At 40.5% G+C, this 22,105-nt stretch overlaps 1 protein-coding gene across 3 annotated transcripts; it reads right to left on the reverse strand.

The window, feature by feature from the left end:
- Positions 1 to 279: 279 nt before the first annotated feature.
- Positions 280 to 21,791, reverse strand: SPACA1 (sperm acrosome associated 1). Of its 3 annotated transcripts, none has more exons than XM_038177746.2 (8): positions 21,592 to 21,791; positions 18,473 to 18,529; positions 15,026 to 15,127; positions 14,539 to 14,645; positions 13,924 to 14,059; positions 7,418 to 7,562; positions 7,055 to 7,144; positions 280 to 884 (listed from the first exon to the last, which is right to left on the reverse strand). In XM_038177746.2, coding segments are annotated over exons 1-8 (783 nt in total). In that variant the 5' UTR covers positions 21,737 to 21,791; the 3' UTR covers positions 280 to 883. The 3 variants fall into 3 exon arrangements, with proteins under 3 accessions (XP_038033674.2, XP_071892297.1, XP_027310717.3); XM_072036196.1 differs by lacking the exon at positions 280 to 884 and adding an exon at positions 3,114 to 4,024; XM_027454916.3 differs by lacking the exon at positions 280 to 884 and having other exon boundaries at positions 6,765 to 7,144; positions 21,592 to 21,789.
- Positions 21,792 to 22,105: the final 314 nt, after the last annotated feature.

Consider the following 22,105-nt stretch of genomic DNA (forward strand, 5'->3'; position numbering starts at 1 on the left):
CTAACATGCAGGGTTTCTCCCTGCATCCCATGTCCTACCTGTCTATTCAAGTTGCACCAGTGTGTAGAAACATGAGAAATTCCTGGGGTATGGCAGGAGGGGAATCAGGGACCTGCCCTTATTCAGCCTTTCTGCTAAGAGGCTACGTGTGGTGAAATGGTGACCTGTGCTTTTCCTGTAATTTTAGTGTACAGCCTTGTAATGCAAAATACAGACACAGGCATACTGTGAGAAGTTGGTCCAGGAACACAGAATGTAGGGTGTATCAATGTAATGAGGAACTGTGTTTTATGAATATATGACTCTGCAAAGAGTTTAGGATGTGGATACAGCAAGCTGTTGAACATGGCTATCTGTGTCATAGGGCATATATTGTTCTTGGCAGAAGAGAGGATGCTGAAAAAAACAGAAGCTGTAAAAAATGGAGTCAGAAGAAATGCCTAAGTACATGATAGAAAGGCTTCTGAGATGACTTTTAAGAAGCTTCGTCATAAAAGGAGACCAAGAATTGATTGATTAGAGTGTGTTAGTGAAGAAAAAATTTCCCATGAAAAAAAAATGAAGCGCTAAACGACTGCTGAATTTAGCAGAACCAAAAACCAGTGGCTGTGAGATGAGACCAGATGTATTCATATTTTGAAAGTAGAGCGGTTCTTGTTTAGGATAGAAGACAATAAACCTCTGGAACAAATTGCCAAGTGCTGGGCTTCCAGTCTTTCTGTGTTCCCCAAGCAAGGCTGGGTGCTTTTCTGGCAGATACCACTTAAACACAAACTTCAGTTGAGCTACCAGGCTCAGCATGGGAGTAATGAGAGATGGGGAAGAGCCTCTTGCAGACATAAGGTCAGAGCAGATGATCCAGTGGGTCCTTCCAGACATGTGCTCTGTGAACACACAAAATCAAGGTCTTTTAAGCTTTTTGAGAAGATTGCAAACATTTTCTCCCAAGAGCAGCAAGTGCAGCACGTGAGCAGCCTGGATAAAATCCGTGCTGCAACAATAAAAATAAGAGATTCAATTATACATGACCTGCCTCTATGCTGTTCAAAGGGAGCTGTCATTTTGACTTCCACTGGCTGAGAACCTGCTGTGAATATCACTCGGACCAGGAAGACTGATGACATTTTGAAAGAACCACATCATTCACCCGCTGAACATTTTATGAGACAAAGAATTTACCTTTATCTATTTATCTATAAAGATAAAAATTTGCAGGCTTTAAAAGGTTAAAAGGTTTTTGTCTTTTTTTTTTTTTTTTAGGACCATTTACAGTGAGGTAAATAGCGCAGACAAATCTACCAGATTATGAGGTTTGTCTCTCGGTGTTCTACCACATTAAATGCTCCAGTGTCCTTTCTTATCCATTCAGTCCTGGTCTTCCCCTCCAACCTTGCTTTGTCCATCCCAGTGTCATCCCTCCACTCCCCATCCCTCCTGTCCTAGCCCTCAGACACGGTCTCCCCAGTGTCAATGTCTTCACCCTTTCTTCTCTGCATATTCTTGTTCAATGTGCCCAGCTCTCTCTCTCAATCTCTCTCTGCCACCCAGGATCTCACAATCCCAGCCTCCCTCCCCATATTCCTCATGATTCCCATCTGGCTTTCTAGCCAGTTCTTTCACTCCGTGAAGGTCCTGCTCACAGGAATCTCCTGTTTCAAAGCATCTGTCCCTTCTCCCCACTTCCATCAGGTTTCTAGGCACAGCCTCTTTGTATCACCAATTTTATGATGCTGTTCCTCCTAGTTTATTTTTATCTCAGCCCTCCTTCCACAGCCACTTCTCCAGCACTCCCTGTCTCTGTCACCTTCCCAGTTTGGGAACTAGGAAGGAAGCAGAAATGAGGAATGCTAGAGAAATGGCCAGGATGGGATTAGCAGCCTATTTTTGCATAAAGTGAGTACGCAGAAAAGTAAAACATTTGGCTGCACTTTCTGTGTTCCAAGAAAGAAAGATAGTAGCCTGAGGACCACAGATTCAGCATGGAAAATTTCTGCCTAAAGACTAAAATTTGGCAGTTCTAAGCAACGGAAAATTAGATCATTGCAAATATCAAGGGATTTAATTAACAATTTGCCATTATTCTAGGTGTAATACAACATAATGTTAGATGAAAATAGTAACTGATTCATCTGCAAGACAACTTCATACCATTATTTAATTCTTATGTCGTTATAATGTGATACCCTCAAAAAGGATCAAGACACCATGTTATAAGACTTTGTAGGCACATGTAACCCAAAATCATCTCTTTGGGTAAGGGTTTGCAGTCCAAAATGAAAATTTAAAAGGGTAAAATCTTCTCATCTTGCCCAGTAACTTTCTCATTGTAAGAACATGAGGACAGAGTGCAAAACACATGCAGGTTAAATAATTTTAAACAACCAATTATCCACAACCAGCCATGCTGGATTTGGGGCTTAATTGCTTCAGACATGCAAGCTTTTTCTCCAGTTATCTTTTCACAGCCCACAAACACAATTTCCTGCTAAAGTAGCGTTGTCCTGAAAATTTGCCATAATGAATTTTCCAGTCTGAGCACTCTGACCTAGTTCTAAGTAAAAAAAAGTTTTCTATACAGCTAAGTAAAAACTTAGGAAATCAAAAGTGAACAATATTGGCTTAATATAACGAGTTTCTCATAATAAAGTAGAAGCTGAATGCCCAGCTCTCCTGAAAAAACCATCTCTAGACTTTACAGAAACAACTGGAAACTGCAGAGCTCTATTTCCAAAACCAAATAAAGTGCTGTACGTTTGACTTGACAGTTAGCTGTGGCTTTCTGATTCACAGATCAAATTATTTGCTTATATATTACCTGTAATATCTGCACAATGCTTGAATTTTACCACACCAACCATGGAGCACTATATCTGTTTTGAACTACCATTTCTTTATTTTATGCTATAGAGCATCAGGTTAAAAATGACCCATATTTCTGCGTTGATTTCTGTCCTGTATGCTTAGCAGCAAAGAAAGAAAAAAAAATTAGTACTTATTATTTTGTGTGTTTTATTAAATTAAATTATAGAGAAATAATGAAAATCTCTGCGATTCACCATAAAAAAATTCATTTCCAAAAAGAGACAATAAAGCTGTCAAAGGAAAAAAAAGATCATTTCTGTGGCATATACTATTAGACCATACATAAATGAAACTGCACATACATCAAGACCTAAATAACTATACAAATGCATCCTAAATTTCCTGAGACAGATGGTGGATCATATACGGACAAGCTATGCATTCCAAAAAGATTTTTTCTTTAAGAAAAAAAATAAAAGGAAGATGAGAGAACAGTGGGGAAATGTTTAAAACACTACTAAACTAAAGCAAAACCCACAAGCTTATGCAGAGATATTAAACTATGCAAGGCAAGTGAAAACAAGGGTTGGCAGTTCATTTTGGCCCTGATTTAGGAAATCACTTAAACACATGTGCAAGGACATCTGAATTCAGGAAAGGACATGAGTACCAGCTTGAATGTAAGCATGATGAGATTTTCACCTTCATTCTGGCCCATGCGTGCTGGATCCAGCAGCTGGAGCAGCGGGGGCGATGCTGCAAGCCCTGGGTGCAGCTGAGGCAGGCGAGAAGGTCCCCTGGAAGATGTGTTGTAGCTGACAGCCCTCCAAGGGGTGCTGTGGGAGGATGTTAGAAGGAGGGCAAAGCTACGAGCTCCCAGCGCACTGGGATTTCTGTACGGACCACACTTTACAGAGCAGACTAGAGAGGCTGCCTACACTGCATCGACCAAAAGCTCTTGCAGGCAGCACAAACTGCCGGGATCATGCTGATATTTTTATGTGACCTCTGCCCCTTCTCCTTCTGGTTCCTCAGTGCCTCTCCCTTACAAGTGCAGCAGATCTCACTTCAAGTGCTGAAGTGACACCCGGGGCTTTAGCAGGAGCCGGGCACATGCTTCAGGCCTGAGAATAAGAAAACTTCATCGCTTGGGGTGAGCAGCAGACGTAAGGTTCCCAGTGCAGTCAGCAAGCTGGAGGAGGTGGAAATACTGTGCTTAAACCTATGGCAAAGGAGAAACTCTGGTCGGTTCTCTTAATTAATCCACTACCAGAAAATAATGAAAACAATCTTTGCATTTCTTAGGCATTGCAGATAAAAGGAGTTGCATTAAGAACAGTTATATATTGTAGATGGTGAATACTTTTTGTCAGAAGTGCTTGAGCAGATTGTAGCGTGTTCTTCATCTCTTTAAAAATACTTAAAGCATTCATTTCTGGATGTCCTTCATCTGTCATAGCTGTTCGCTCTGTTGCCAAACTATTAAGTCTATTTTTCAGATTACGGGATCAAAAGTCAGAGAAGGTTGATAGGGGTTACATTAAGACAATTATTTTGCACTTTCTGTGTGCTTTATAGTGCATGCGGTACAAAGAGCGACCCATTCAGGTTCACATTTAGGGCGAGAGAATGATAACACGATGGTTGTGTGATGACTGCTTGGCCAGAGTAACCTTCAGGAATTTCCTCACTTCTTGGAGTTTCTGATTGCAGCTTCGGCAGCAGAACAAGCAGCGTGTTTACCCTATCTGTTGAACAGCAAGTCATTCTTCCACGTTTTATGCTACAGTTTCTGCATCAACTATTCTAGAGATTTTTTTTTCTATTTTGTAGAAAGCTCTAAGGAGTTATGAGGGAGTGAAAAAAGGCAGAAGGTAATCATATTTTATAAAATACGAGCCAATAAAGAGCAAAAGCTGCTTGATCTACCCTGAGGCCCCCCACGCTCCAGCATGGATTAGTTCAGCCTTTCCTGAATTTCATTTTCTGAATGCTCAGGCTATGTATCTATTACTTTTCGGTGGACTTGCCAGCAAACCATGGAAATCTAAAACCTTCAAAATATCAACCCAAGTAAGTCTGGAGGCTCACTGCTAATGCCATTAAAATACAAAAGTTTGTATCCTTTGCGTCTTTATGAAAAAGAATAGTCTAGTTCCCTCTCTTTCAGTTACACCCCACCTAAATTACAGCATGAAAACAAGAGTTCAGAAGTCACAGAGCTGCTGGTAGGGCTTCATATTTCCCATAACTTCAGTGGGAACAATTCCCTGAGTAACAACCACTGGTTTGGGTCTATTTTTGAGATCTGCATTTGATACCTAATCTCAGACTCACCACAGTGGTCTGTCTTTGAGTGCATGGGATCAAAAACTCACCTGGAATGCATAATCTAGTTTTGCAAACTGCAAAATGGTTATTGTCTGCTCTTTCCTTCTCTACGCATTTTCTTCTCAACATTGCAAGACTTTTAGGTTTGTCTACCAAATGATATAAAATGACATAGCTAATGATAGTGTTACCAAAAATATCATTTCCCTTTAAACAAGATATTTTTATAGAATTAAGTGCACGTCATTTTTGAATATGATGTTTTATTGCAAAAATGTAAATGATCTTTTCACTAAACAGAAAACAAAATGATGTATCTCTGAAAAATATGATAATGCTTTTTAAGGATGTGCAGATGGTGCAGTTAAACATCTGCAGCAATAGAAGAACTGAAGAGAACAGGAATTCTTTGAGAGGATGCGTTACTACCTCCAATCTATTTTTTTTTTCAATGTTCTTTACTGTGAAGTATTCTTTAACCTGGAGTTCTCAATATTTGGCCTCTTTTCAGAGTTTCTACCAAAGAAAAAAATCAATCATAAAATCTATTAAATATTTTAATCACTCTGCAGTCCATTTTTCAATGTTATCTGCTCTTTTTTTTTTTTTTTTACTTGCATCAAACAATGTTTTACACAAATAGAAAGCACCTTCATAAACACAACAATCACATAATTGAGGATGGTTAAAGAAGGTCAGCAAGGATGGTCAGAAGTATGGTACAGCTTCAGGATGAAGGATCACTTAGAAAACTTACACTATTCAGCTAGAACGAAAATAACCAGGGAATATGTTAGAGACCTAGAGGACAGTCCCCTTCAGGGAGAGGATAGTACCAGTTGACAGTTCACTGCCCTTTCAAGAAGTCAGGAGCAACAAATGAAGCTATCAGGAAGTGGGTTCAAAATGGACAGAAGACGTTTCTGTGCTCTGGATCTCCTCATCAGAGGATGTTCGATGTGACAGAAGCTTACGTAAGTACAGGGGACACTGAAAAAAGTCATGGAAAAGAAGTCCACTCAAGATTTCTACCTGCTTACAAATTGAGTCTGACTTAGAAAAAATGTAAGTGGCTGGAGGCTGAAAGAATACATGGAGAAAACATCACACAACCTTGTCTTGTTTTTGTACTCTTCCCTTCACATCCCTTTTTGTCCATTGATTTGATTGAGGTAGACGAACTCTTGGTCTGAACCCAGGGGACTACTCTTCTGTTCACACACTTTGGTGCCCTTGATGGCAGAAATGGTTACATGTGCAAATGTGAAGGTAAAAAATTAATGAACCTTATGAAACACCTTTCATTGATCTTCCCTAACAATACACACTATCCTATTATGTCTAGAAGACACTGGATTACAGTGACTACATACTTGAGGAACATCAGGAGCATTTTACAAAAAAATAGCCTTTGCCTAGACTATGTGCCCCACTTCATACAGTGTAGATTAACATCACCACCAATTTAAGAGGTGTTAAATAAATTGTTTTCAATATCTGCACAAAAATTTGGGTTTGGTTTTCCAGTTCAGAGGTGCTCAGACTATTATATTACCTGGAAGTGATGTCCACCTTAAAATAGGAGTATTTTTGCACATTTTGTTTAAAGTTCAGTAATCCAAAACAGTGAATGAACTGTAAAAAGTATTTTATTTATTTATTATACTGGTTTTAAACCAATATTCCAAGCATATATTAATCTTTCTTATATCCTGTTCCTGTGTAATCTGATTGTTCTTTTTTCTCTAATTCTGTTCCTTATGCAATTGCTGGAAGGACTTCTGTACTTCATTCTCTATGGGTGATGGCTTTGGCACTTCTTGTATTTTGGCTAATGCAGATGGTGAGAACACTGTAGCTGCAGGTGCAGACCCCAATTCCTCCAAAAAGCAATACTGACCCTGAGTGGGATGCTACTTACTACATGTCACTCTGTGAACTTTTGTTGGTCAGCTTTTCAAACGTGTCATCTTGCCCATTTTTTGATCCCAAAACAGCTTTTACAATTGCCCTGAAATGGAAAAAAAGAATTAAACAAAACCGCACATTTAAGTAGGTTTACAAAAATTGCTCGAATCATTTCCCTCCCATTAACAGTCCCTGTAACTGCTTTGTAAAGTACTTCTGCCTGATCTCCAGAAGCTTGTTCATGTTTTCTTTACTGACAACACAAATATTAAACTATAGAGAAACTTAAATAGTTCACTGCAGGTCATGTTTGTCATCGGTAATACCGTATGTTGATCAAGTAGCACATAAATCATATTGCATGCTGTCCACCTACCAGTGAAGAATTACAAAGATGATGGCAAAGATCACGCCGAGGGTGAAAATGATTCCAGTTACCAGGCAAAACACCAGAATGGCGTCTGCCCTTTTTTTCCTTGATTGTCCTGCTTCTATTCTCTCTGATTGTTTTGTTTGGTGCTCTGAAGAAAAAAAAAAAAAAAAAGGTCATTATTATGTTCAAATTTTCAGATGAATCAGGCTTTTAATGTCATGAACAGAAATGAGAAGGAACAGGATTTTATTCTTTACCTTTCTGACATCTTTTACAGCCTTTATGCCTTTACGAAATCAGAAGTCAGAATAGTAACACTTATATCTTCTTTGCATCTCACCAAAGAAGATGGAAAGAAATGGACATCAAGGCATGTTGGGCGGAACACATCTCACTTAAGATAGTTCACTATGTAGATGCTTGTGATAGCTGTCTTAGGTTTTCTCTACAGACTTTGGAGAGGAACTGGCACTTCCAAGCTACCTTTCATTGACTTGATTTAGGCATCCAGCACAAGACAAAATACTTTATGATTCATCAGTAACATTCTACTAACTGTAAAGGAGTCTGGATACAGAGCTCAGATGCAAACATCTATATCTAGCTGGAAGAATTCCTCTCTTTCCACTCTTAACATCCAAGAAGACCTACTGTTTTACGTGACAGACCGAAAGATCAGACCTTGGAAAGCCGTATTTTGGCAGGAAATAACTAGCCAAAATATTGACAGTACGCAAGGGCTTTCACTACACACACATACACAAGCTAATCTCAGTGTTAGTCACAGTGGGACAGCTCTCAGAATACTACCGATAGCTGTGTAACACAAGGGACTGCAGTTCCTAAAGACCAACAAGGAAAAAAAATCAAGGAAAGGAAAATGTATCTATTTAGTACTTGTTAAGAATGACTGATACAACAATGCTTTTGCTTTGGGAGATGCTTTAATGTAAGATTTCAAGACATGTTCAAGTAAGATAAATGAATGACAGAGAGACAAGAATTACCACAGACCGTCTGCGGCCCAAGGCAGGCTGACTTCTTTGTTCTGCGCCGGGTACCAGGTGCTCTGTCATCCACAACTGAGGCACCAAGGCACCACCGTGGTACAGGAGAATGCTAACAACATTAATTGCTGCAATACTAACAATAATAATGAAGCAGAAAGAGAGTATGCTAACAAAGAACTGGATTCAATAACTTAAGCGCTGCTTTTCAGCTCCCTGTCTCTATCTAGGTCTGCGCTGCCTTTATTTAAAGCAAATAGCCACTGAGCACGGAAAGGAGTTGTTCTGCATGGCCCAGAAACACATAGCGAGGAGCAGCTGCATGAGGATGAGAAGTGAAAAATGTAGCAAGGATTTCAAGTAGAAATGCATTCTGCGACGCTACAACCTGTTAGACCTTGGAATATTTTGAAGGAAACCAATGGCCCTATCATTAGTTTAGCTGTTTACCTAAGACCAAAGATACCAGTTAGGAGATGACTCCAACAAATCCAGGAAGAGTGGAAAACGCTGACGACAGTCAACCAATTTCCCCCATCTGTTTTCTGACCCTGGATAAAGAAATGCCTGGAAACCAAACCCAGTCACCTTGGTCTGAGATTTAATTGAACTTGTTCAACAACCTTCAGCCAAAACAATGAACTATAGCGCATCTTTCCAGATCCGTCCAGGTTTGACAACTCTACACAGGCCAACCTTAATTTTCTTTCATTTTCCCTGATAGGAGTTTCTAGAACTATAATGTGGCATCTCATTGCTCCCTGGTACACTAAATTCTTCTTACACTGGTCGGTATTCTCTGTAGCAGAATGACTGCAGGAAAACCATTTCTATTTCCATTGCATTGCTATTCCTATAGAAGCTCTTGTGCCACTGTCCCTGTAGTATCTAAGCAACTCTTCCATCACACCATTTGAGTTTCGTTTCTCCTGCATCACAGAATTTGTTGACATTCTTAAACCGCAGCTTGCCGATAGGATTCCCCTGATCTTTCTGCAAGATACAAGACATATAAGAATGGTGAACTAGCTGAGAATATCATACATGGTAAGTCTAAATACTGGGGCTTTCACACAGGGCAGAGCTCATTGCTCTTAGGCTAATTTATTTCAATGACTGGATGCTCTTTTTAGAATTACATGCAGTTGTGTGGAATGGACATTAATGAAAACTATCTTTGATTTTGCAATTTCATTAATGTAATGTATTCTTCCCCTTGACAAAATGTGAATTTAGACCTCTAAGAATACCTCTTTTTACAGGCTGTAACAAGAGCCCACTGAAGAGGAAAACAAACTTCCTCTTATCCACTGCTGATCTCCTCGTTTTCTTCCTAGGCAGGAAATTCTTCCAGTAGTCAAGATCTAGAACTGCCCAAGAGACAAACTGATAATACAGAGGGAGTTCCTTCCAAGTAAACACACATTTAAAATGCAAACAGGAAACAGACCAAAAAGCAGCTTCCCGATAAGCTGTTTTACAATGAGCAAAAACTGATTCGCATCAGGAGCACTTTTAAGCCCTTGACTGCACTCCTAAAGTCCAGGCAACATTCCCAATTGGGCAGTGAGAATTTTGCTGCAGCCAGAATATGCCTTAGAAACATCTTCAGCTAACAGAAAAGGTTACGAAGACATATTTACATCAGCTTTCTTAAAAGAAAAACTCCTCTTGCTTAATACAAGTAGGAAGAACAACTATTTTTTAAACATGTGAGGTTTAGTTCAGTGACATTCAACTTGAAGTCTACAGCTCGCTGCAGGTCTGCGGACTACTTTGCCCTTAAGAATGATGAAGAAAAACACTATTATAAATTCCACAATTGCATTGTAAAGAGATTCATAAAGTTGTATGTACCTCCACTGGAAATTTTCTAGGGTTTTACAGAACAAGAAGAGATTGATAGCATACCTACTTGTTTCAAGCAGATTGTCTCCTGCTACAACGTCTCCTGCACCATTCCTATCAGAAGGAAACACCACTACCTCTGCCAGCAGCACCATTCCTCTTCATCCTTTTCTTCCCCCAGGTTTTTCAGTGAGCTGGGGTTCCTCCCAGATCATGATGTCAACTGTATAGCAGTGTTCCATCTATAAGCAGCTGCTCAACAAATTGTGTATATGGTCCAGCAGCCAACACGAGTTCTTTCCACCAGTTTTCAGATCCAGAAAGCATGTATCAGTTTGGCAGAGGGCAGTGAGATTCTGCCTCTGCAGACTATTTTTTCCCCTTAATACAATGATGATGCATAGCTTTTTCTGTTTCCCTTCCAGATTATCTCTAAGACTTCTCCTACATATTAAAAATGCATGGATACATGAGCAGAACTGCACACAGAAACACACAGAGAGGATCCACGCTGTTACACTCGGGCACTGGGATTCCCCATGTCATTTCTGTGCAAACGCAAGGACAACACAGTAATGCTGGTCATGCGTTTGTGCAGTAACCCATCACAGCAATGTGGCTTCTGCCTCTAAAGGAAGCTATTGAAGAGATTATCGGGAAACAAACAAAAGAAAAGTGAGGCCTGGAATGGCCTCTGAAACAGTTAACACCATTGCCTGCATCTTCTCCACAGAAGCAGCACACACACACAGACCGACTCGCTCCTCCGCCCATGGGAAGCGTGGAGCTGGGGGCACAGCTGGGATCGCAGAAGGCTGACACCCTTCACGCAGCGTGGTGACGAGGATCGTTCTCTGCTCTCACATTCCTCCCTTGCAAAATCCTTCCTCCCTCCTCACAGCACTATTATTAGTAAATACGAACAAACCACCTTCCAGCTCCAAAGTCTTCGCAAAACACCCAACAACGTAATGGGTGGGAGTGTGAAACAAGACCCTCTACTGTACTCCAGGGTCGTGATTTAGTGAGAAGGACGTAAAGAAATGTCAGTTATTAAAGATAGGATTTTCCTTGCACAGATCTCAATAGTTTTTGAAGATAAAGCACATCTTTGTTACCTTTCTCTTGGTGTAAAAGACAAAAAGGCATCAGTCTGAACAGTTTTGCAAACAAAGGGAAAAGGCAAATTACTAAAGACCACTCACTCACAGAAAAAGGTCACTACTGTTGTTCAACAAAAGGTCACTGAGAAGAGCAGTGATCATTGGTAAAGGACACATGGAAGTTCTCCGTGCATGGTATGAAAATCAATTCATAAGAAGTTTTGCCACGTGGCAAATAGACACATTCATTTAAGGCTTTGCCTGTCTTTTTGCAACACATCCTCCCCACTTCACATGCATCAAAATCTGAAGCAGAGTGTCATGCTATGTATTTTCAAGTGTTGTCTTTGGGGTCAGGTTCTCAGATGTTTTTCTCAATCTGACCACTGCTGTTCACACAAGTAAAACAACAGAGCATTAGAGAGAGCACGAAGGATGAGACCAAAGGAAATATATTTACTCCTTATCAGCTGTCTTGATTATTTTTAGCTCTGTTGACCACCTCAAGTCTTTCTCTCTAGCAAAGTGTCAAGAAGAAAAAACAGCCACTAAGCAAGTATACTTCCACTTCCTTGGCCCCATTCTGCAGTTCTGGCACTATCACAAAGAAATGTATCTGTGGGACAGAATAGGGAGAGTTTGAGGTGATGAGAAAGACAAAATACAAACTTAAGCTTATTCATTTGAGTGACCTTGAGAAGTGATCAGAATCATCTCGGTGGCAAAAAATTTTAAATAAAAAATTAGGAGATAAAAATATACAGGACACCAAGCTCAGGGAAGAAGGAGGTGAGGAGGTGCTCCAGGCAACAGAGTAGATTACCCTGCAGCCCATGGAAGACCATACTGTAGCAGATATCTACACAGTAGCCTGTGTAGCATCCCATGTCAGAGCAGGTGGAGATTCCCTGAAGGAAATACAACCCTTGAAGAGCCCATGCTGGGCCAGGTTTATCCTGAAGGACTGTGGCCTGTGGTAGACCCAGAGGGGAAAAGTGGGAGGAGGAAAGAGTAGCACAGAGGAACTGTTATGGACTGACCACAACCTCCCATTCCCCATCCTCCTGTGGTGCTCAGGGGGTACAAGAGCCAGGAATGAGCACTGAAATTGAGCTTGGGAAAAAAGAGGCAGGAGGTAAAGTGTCCTAGTTTTTGTCTTTGTTTCTTACCATCCAGCTCTATTCTAATTGGCAATACATTTAATTAATTTAGGGAGTATTCTGAACTCACTAGATGTCTGACCATCTACAGACAACAAAACTAGACCTACATGATGAAAATCTGAAGTACATTCTCAATCAAAACTTCTGCTGATAACTCTTTCCATGTACCTGATTAAGAGCTAATAACATCAGAAGTCCAAACAGGGGCACTCTTGGGGAAGTAAAGCCCAGAAACTCTTGGATATCTAAATACCTCTACAAACCTAAAGGAAGCTAATCTGTTACTAATCATGACAATCCACTCCTAAATTACTAAACATGCCTAAATTACTCCTAATAAACCTTAGATTTTGTCTTCTCCATATTTCTGTCTAGTCATAAATAGTTTCTGAACCAACAGCCTCAAACCTTGTAAGAAGTTCTCAGTAGATCATCTGTTGGATGGGTTTCATCTGACCACTTTTCACCAAAAGGACTTAATCACAGTTTTAATTCAAGAGCGTGAGTCGTCCTATTGATGACTCACCAACTCAAGTCAATGGGACTATTTGCATGTTTAAAACTAAAACAGATTATGTGCTCTGCTAATTCAGGTCTCAAAAAGGAAACTTCCTCTTTGTACAAAAAGAAATGTAGAAACTGAATAGTGGGAGAAGAAAATAATAAAAAGAAAGCAAATGGATATAATCAAAGATTTGGGTGTTTTGTGACTTACAGATGGATTTAGAAAATAAATTCCTCATTACTGTACAATGGCAGAAAGAACCTCAGGAGACACGCAGGAAATAAATAACCCATCGTACTGAAGAGAAAGGAAAAAAGCTTTCCTGATGGAGTCAGCAAATATCCCATTAGCAGAGGAGGGGAGAAAGATGTTACTGGGGAACTGTTTCACCAGGTATTCTTCTCAATGTTAAGCTTCCCGAAATATATTGTGCATAAGCAAATTCCAGATGGCAGCTAAAAGTGAAAACACAAAAGGTTGTTTTCCAGCTTCAGTACTGAAGTGGAAAGGAGACTTAACTGCAGAACTGCCCAGCGTGCTGCTGGTTCTACGTAGCTCAGTGAGACAAGAATAAGTCTGTGTTAACCAACTCGGTTGCCACAACAAACGAGTAGGTAATAGTAGAACCTCCTTATTTTAGCTTGAGATTTCACCAAGGTAAAGAAAATACTCATTTTTACCACAAACAACCTCTTCACTCCCAATCTGTCATTTCCTTTTTTATGTCTCTTTTATTGGCCTGCATTTCATGACAGTCATTACCACAGCACACAAGCTCCTGCCTATATGCTATCGGTGACGTGCAATCCTATGATGATTGAATGCCACATAACAAACACAAGGCCATAACACTACAAGTCTGTAAGTGTCTCTACGAGCTTACCAGTTGTTGCGTGCACTGTGTATTTTACGGAGGCAATTACACTTTCATTTCCTTGAGTTTCACACTGGTAAGTAATTGGATGCGTATCTCTGTGCACTTCCATAACAGCTGAATCATTGGGAAGAATGTGTGCTGTCTATCCATATGCAAAAGAAAATTAAAAAAAAATGGTTTGTCTTTTTTCAAATATAGTCACAGAAAAGTGCTCATTCTAATCCATCAGTTTTCAGCCTGTCAGGACCTCTCAGACCTGGGAAAATTCCTCCCACCTCTACAGCACCTCCTTGAACAACTGGGAAGTGCAATGTGGTTGTGACTTGCTAACGTGTAATCACTCACCAGTCACTGGGCCCAATTTCTCTAAAATATGAGTAAAGAAACAGTGTTCTCTAAAATTATTGTCTCCCTTACATAAAGAGGAAATTGACGCTGCATAAAGGTGCAAAGCCAATTAAGCCCTTGTATTACCAACTCGCCAGTGAGAAATCAGGGCTTATTTGCATTGTGACAGCAAAGGAAGTAATCAGCACAGGCATCTGGCCATTTCATATGGTGTATGTAATAAACACATCCAGCATGCCATTTTTCTGCACAAAGTGGGGTGCAATTACTCACCTTGTTTGGAGCTATGATCTTCCAAACATATTTAAATCGATTTTCAGGAGGTATATAAATACAAGTCATCACCACGCTTTTCGAGTTCTCAGAAATTGGTCTTCCCACTAGAGGAGGAATTTTAATAGGTATATTCAACTATACGAAACATCTCGGTATAGACCATCAAGCTCGTAATTCTTCAAACCACAAAATGTTACTTCGAAATTATCTTCTCCCTTAAAATTACTTCAAATACTGTTTTTGCTTGGTGAAATATCTGGAACTAAGCTAACAGCAGAAAAATGGTATTTTACAGGGGCTGGAAACCAAATGCACATCGGTTCAGAAATGAGATCTTAAACATTACCAGACTGCTTAGCAGGGTTAATTGGAGGGTGGGATACAATCAATTCATTCCACTTCCTCCACACTCACAAAGAATAAGGATGTTTCCTTTGAATCAACTTATTTGCTTTTGATTGCTGTATCACAGTGTTCTACTTACATCCACAGTCTACCGGCCCGTGGCATTCCTCCACACCAACAATACATTTTGTTTCACCCCCAGGGCATCCATTCATTAACAGAATTTCTCGAATGCCAATCCCTTTGGGGAAAAAAAAAATAAAGATAAATAAAAATCTTATTCTCTGCACTTCTTCATCTTCTCCATACAGTTTTTCCTTTCTCTTTCTTCATCCTGGATGTTAGTATGATGTATCTACCAAACACCAGGAAAAACAGATCTTCTCAGAGTGCCTGCTACAGCCATCCCATGTGGGTATCTAAGATTTTGAGACAACATCTACGTCTGTCAGGCTCTGCACCACAGGGAGCCAGATCCTTAGCATCATCACGTCCCTATGTGTCAGAAAAAGACTTCAATATGAATTCAGAACTTTCCTTACAGAAAAAGAATTTGAAAGGAAGCTAATGTATGTTCTGCAAAACAGTTAATTCGCTTTAAATATCAAAGCTTTCGGGCTCCTGGCCTTTACATGCTCAAATCAGATGGCACAGAGAACACTGTACAGGCTGCCAACTCAGTCTGCCTCCAGTCTTGTGACTGTCTGAGTGTCTTCAGCTCCCACCAAGGTCAACAGAAACCAATGGCTCTAAAACCTCCTGGGATTGGGACTGGGACTGGGGAGCCTTAATGGTAAGGGCCAGCCCGTGATACTGGAGTTCCTTCAAGAGACTCTGGAATTAAGCCTCCAAGAGCCCAGTGGTCCGTAACACAGGGCTTCGTATGAGGAATGAGGTGACAACAAGGGTTGACCAGGACTCCACCTGCAACGTGGAGGTTCCTGATGAAGACAAAGATCAGGAGACAACCCGTCACAAATGTGTATAGGAAAATTCCGACACCGTGTTCAGGTAGGCAGAAAATGTTCGGTCTCGTTATCAGGATTTCAATGGGAACATCCTCATTTCAACAATTACGAACAAATTCAAAACAAGTGCTCCAATTGTTTTTGCCAAACTGTGTGTACACAGTTCACTGGAATGACATAGCTTGTGGGGGAGGCAGGAATAATATGTTTAGGCCCAGTAAACAGAAGAAGGCTTTGCCATTTTTTCCAGAAGTATTTTGTTTACTAACAGGCATGGAAAGAGGAGAGTTAACCCCCCTCCCTCCTTGCAATATAATAATAAACGGGAAATTGGTTTGAATATTGCATTTACGAAGCCTATGCCTTCCTTAAGTGTGTATTATATAAACCGATGGATTTCAGAGCGTTTCAGAGATGTCATGTTCCTCGTGAAACAGTACTTCAAGTGACAGAGGGAGACAACACCACTTACTGAAAATGACACAAAACGAGGATCGTTCTCCACTCCAGAGAATGTCTCATCTCATGGATGCGGAGACAGAGGTGTAAATGGCAATGAACTGACACTTTTATTAAAGGCATTCCTCTTTCTTCAGGGCCATGTAGGTTTTTTTTAGCTAACGAAAACGACAGGGAACCTATGAAAATCCAAAAGGATGGCTTGATAAAATCTGGGTGCCGGGCTAACTGTAATCACATTCATCAGGAAAAAACCTCCCCATGTCTTATCTACTGCAATATTAAAATCGGGGAAGTATATCACACTCAAAAGGTTGATGAAAAAAGCTCTTTTAATGAGATCTGGAAGTTCTCTTAGCACTCCTCTGCTTCTTCCTTTTGGACAGCTTCTTTTCTTTCACTCCCATGTTTCCTTTCTCTACCTCTTCTTTGTAGCTGCCAATGCTGATGAAATTAATCTACTGAGACGCTCTAACAAATGAAGTCTTAACTTCACCAAGTCATCCCAGTTAACCTAGCACAAAAGTGGCCTGGATGCAGGAAAAATATGTGATCTAAATGAAGTTCACCTTGGAAAAATGTAAATTAACAGACTGGGGGTGCAGGGAAAGTGACCCACAGAGAAGTGGAAAAACAACAGCTTAGAGAGATCTAGAGGCAACAGTGGCCAAAACAGCAAGACCACAGAGAGACTAATACAGAACCAAGGCAGATATGACAAGATATCATTAACGTGTTTTAATTATGCTTCAACATCTCTGTAAACCTGGACTACGAACAGAGAAGCAATGGATCTGAGCCTGGTACTGGGGAAAATTGACAGTGGTGCCAGTTCAGAAAGCAACAAATATAAAAGACTAGAAAGATGAACCGAAGGGGTAAGAAAGAAGTTGACGGAGACAAAGGGCTCACAGTTTTACTGGAAGAACTAATAAGGTACCTTTCAGCCTTTCAACATACCAACACTCAGTGCATTGAACAGCCCAGACTAGAATAAGGGCTACACACATGGGTTGAAGTCCAGATATGAGATGATGCCTTTTCTTATTTTCTTTTTGTCAGAGCTTTCATTTCCTGCTTTCTCAGTAAGAGTATATAATTTTCAACAGTAAAGGGGTTAAACGTTAACTCTGAGGGACCCAAGATCTGAGGCAAAACTCACTGAAATTCTCAAAGAACATCTGAGAGGTCTTCTAGAGGTGTAGGACATAAAGAGCAATTTCTCAGTATCCAAAAAATGTGTACCTCAAAGCATGGGGTATGGAGAGTATGGGGCTACGTATTCAGTATGGGCATACCAAACATATAACCAACTTTGAAATTATGAGGAAAGGGAAATATTAAAGGATATAGAAGCAATATATTTTTTTTTTTCTAAAACCATATTATCCTATGTGAAATAGGTTCCCTGAAGCACTCAAGGCAATTATCTCACTGGAAATATCAAAAGTGGCTGAAGAAAAAATATGAAGGCATACTCTAGAAAACTTCAGACTGATGGGGGCAAAATCTCTTCTTTCTCTTTCCCATGGCCTTACAAGAAGCAGAAATTGTTCAGAAAAAAAAAAAAAATATATCATTTCTGATTCAAGACTGCTTCCTAAGTGCTATAATTACTACCTCACAGCAGATTCTATCACCACCCTAAACAGAGATGTCTTCCTAAGGCTCAACTCATTTTTCCTCTCCCCTCCTACTCCAGAATGATACCTCTCCTCTCCCTTGCACGATTTATAAATTGTATAAATGTGGAATACAGAACAGGCTACTGCAGGCAAGCAATTTTTTGGCAATATTGTATGTGGGAAGACATCTGTGAGAAGCATCAGAAGATCTTTCATCTTCTGAACATCTCACAGATGTTCACAAATAGCGAAAATTGTTACTTTGGGGAAGGCAGCTCATGTGCCAATAAACGTAGGGAACTGGTTTAAAATAGGAGCTTGCAGGCTGTGAATTTAATAAAACAACAGATCTGACCTAAACTTCTAATGACAATCAGCCTGATTGTTTTTGTTAATTATAGTTATTGGCAATTGAAACCAATGAGAGGTGAACGAGGGCAAGCAAATTACAACTGCTAAATTGCTACAGTTAGCACTTTTTTTCCCCCAAAAAACAAAGGACAATATGTTTTATTCATCTGCTTTGCTACTTACCACATGTAACTGTGCATAATCCAAATTCTAGGTCCATGGACTCAAGGGCATTCAGACCTGAACACAAAGTCTAAAGTTACATCTTTAATACAATGACAGGGATAGAGATGCCTAATTAACAAGAAACTCATTCCTTGAAATCTTTACTACTTTTTAGCTGAAATGTGAAATTTGCCAACGTTTTTGCTTTCATGAACTAAACCAGAAAAACAAGACATTTATGAAAAATTTATCATAAAATCCAGTGTGAATAGCATTCATACTTAAACCTTAAGATGATTCTTTAGGAGGAAAAAATGTATTTTTCTTATAAATGAGCATATGATGTTAAATTGTCTTCCAAATGCTCAGGAAAATGCCATGTCTAGGTCCTATGCAAATTACAGGTCTTCTTTGAAAAGAGTTAAGAAAAAATTTCATTAAACAATATTCAGTCAACTCATTTCCTTGTGTGCTTTTTTTCTGACTAACATAAGCCTTGCCACATGATTTTTTCCCCATCACACTTCAAGGTCAGGTTTAGACAGCTAGCACGAAGATGAGTCAACCAGGTACAGTATTTTAATTAGGTGCTGGGCTTTTAATCACTGTGATTGGGTTCCTTCCATTTTTTTATGGTACTTTGAGGTTACAGAATGGATTTCACAGAATGTACAGAAGCAAAAGGTTCTCGTCTCCATCTGGGATTCAAATCTGGATTATATATTTTATTCCTAACAGCATGCAATTTGAATGTTTGTTTATAAGGCTACTGAGATGCAGTAATTGTTCCACAGAGGAACTTGGTGAAGCACCTTTGGAAATTATTCATTAAATAAGCAATAGGTCTTTTCAGTTCTTCCAAATGTGAGGAGAACAGACAAGTCACTATGACTGTTTTTACAAGTCTGCATTGCCAGTCCTGCCTACTCAGATTATTATTTTTTTCTGGTAACAAATACTTACTAATGTAAAGTTTGCTTTGCTGTCTCTCAGTTTTTTATATTCAGGATTTATGTTTACAAAACTTTATTTCCGTGCAGCAATGTAAGTTTATATATCACTTCTTGCCATTAAATCTTTGGGCAACATTTACATTTTTCACACACTACCCAAAACTTTAAATATCTCAGGTCGAACAGAATGGTTCCATTTCTCTTGCCGTTAGTGATGTGCAAACATAGAAGCTTTATTCCCCCATTGTAAAGGATTTACACTACAGCAGCACACTGAATTCTCCACAGTGATAAACTGATACTGAACTCTTTTTCCCCGACATTATAAATGAGCCATCAAAACCTTATTCTTCTGTTATCTCTAACTGTCTCTATGGTTCTGACATTTATTTCAGCATATAAGTCGTGCTCGTCAGAGCAGCCTTCTAGCGTATGAACAATCCTTAAGCAATAACTTAACTATCCAGTTGAATGCTAAAGTAAGACTCCAACCGTAGTCAAAGCATGAGGAAAAATGCTAAGATTTAGAATCCTATGAAAACAGAACCAACCTGTAAAACAGTTTGTGTGGCCTCAAACGCCATTATCTAAAGAGCCTTGCAAAATAATCATTTTAGAAGACAGTCCCCACCCATGATAGAAGTCCTATCACGTTTCCCTTTGCTTCTTTAAATTAATGAGACAGTCATTCAACAGTCCTGTCTCATATCAACAATCACAGCACCCCAGAGAAGGAGGGGAATGTAAGGATCCTGTCTACAGTCTAAATACAATACCATTTTAAAATGCCTGTTTTCAACTTGGTGCAACATTACATATGCTTGTTTGTGTGTGCACAGTAAATATAAGTGTGCAAAAATGCTGGAGGGAGGGCTAGGACAGCTTCAGATGGTGCAAATTCTCAGCTCAGCAGATTTCTGACAATTTGTATCCGGTTATGATAAACCCTAAACCTCCACCCTGAAAGTAGGTGTTAATTCAATTTGCATGTGGCAATTTAAGTGTAGCCATGGCAGGGTGTTGTATCTGAAAGGAGAAGCTGTCATTTCCCATCCAGACACAAACTAAAAAAATAATAATAAAAAAAAACTTTGTAAACAAGCAGAGACAGTAAACTTCAGATATTACTAATAGCAAGCTGAGGGACTTTGATGCCAGTGAAAGCAAACTTCTGCCAGTTATAGAGTAGGATACCAACCATGGTGCCCTTTAAAGATGCTTCTGGCTGCAGGAGCATCACAACACATAACATGACATTTTTGCCAGAGAATCAGAATGATGAACTGATGCACAAGAGCTCTAAATAAAATAGACACTGTACTGTCTAAGTAAAAATACTCTGATAAACTTTAGTAGAAGCTGATTAGTTCTAAATTAACAAGTCAGTCATGAATCAGTGGTCCTGATTTCTGATCAAATTTTTGATTTAGTGGAATTTTAAAAACAACATAAAGAAACTTCAAGGGAAACCGATTCACTGATAATTCTCTGGACAACACAGTGTTTTTTATATGAATGTTATGGCACTACACATGCCATGAATATTATGAACCATCCATCCACATTGCCATGCAAAGCTTGTATTCCCCCCTTTGCTTGTATTTCCTGCCCACATTTAAAACGAGGCAACATTTTAAGTAAGTTTCCCATAAGAAACTACAGATCTTCCCACTTATATAAGATGGCTGTTTCCAGTTGCATCAGGTTCAGATAAAAATACAGTGTCAGCCCTATGCAAAGAGAATTCTGTACGTGGCTGCCATTAGCATTAATAGGAGTTATGTATGTAAATCCCACACATGCTGAGATAAGAATGTGCTAAGGAACTGCATTTGCATTCCTGTCAGGGGGCTGCAATTAGTACCAGCGCAGCAAAGGCAGCCTGTGCTCCTCTCTACATTTGGGCGCCTTGTAAAACCCCGTGTCGAACAGAAGTCCTTCCCGTTCTATATGGCGTTTTAATTGCAAGCCACATCCCGCAAGACGTGCGGAATACCCCAATAAATGCTTAAAAATCTCACAGAAGCCCTCCTAAAGATGCCAGCAGCCAGCGTGCCATGCCCTGGCTATGAGCAGGGTCCTGTTGCTCTCGCCGGGTGCTGGTGGAGCCCCAAGGCTCCCAGCCTGGCTCGGGCAGCCCTGGCAGCTCCAGCCCCGCCGCCCCAAGCCCTCTCCCCGCCTCACCCGGCAGCACCCGCCCGCCCCGGGGCTCCGCCACCGCCTCCTCGTCCCAGTCGCCATCGTCCCCGGCCCACGGGGGCTCGGCGGCGGCCACGGGCAGGAGCAGGAGCAGGAGCAGGGGCAGGAGCAAGGCCGCGCCGCCCGCCATGGCCGCCCCCCACAGCACAGCCCCGGCCACCGCCCAGGCGTCACAAGGGGCTCGGAACGGCTCGGATCGGCCTTTAGGGCCGGGAGCCCACCCCAAAAGAAGTCCCCGGAGCTGTCAGATGCCTGGCCCGGTGCAGTTTTGGGGTGGTGTGTGGACGCTTGGCTTTGCTGTCACACCTGACAGAAATGCTGAACTCCTGAGCCCCAGCTGCAGCAGGGTTTTCTCATAAAATAAACAGTGGGTTTCGTAGTGCCCCGTTGTCTCCTTGTTGGAGGTGGTCCTGAGTAATAACATTTTCATTTGCTATAGAAGCATCTCCATTGAGGTTTAACTCTTTGTGGCTGGCTCCTTTTTCATAAAATACTGCCT

Source organism: Anas platyrhynchos, chromosome 3, assembly GCF_047663525.1.
Source record: "Anas platyrhynchos isolate ZD024472 breed Pekin duck chromosome 3, IASCAAS_PekinDuck_T2T, whole genome shotgun sequence".
NCBI classification, from domain to species: Eukaryota; Metazoa; Chordata; class Aves; order Anseriformes; family Anatidae; genus Anas; species Anas platyrhynchos.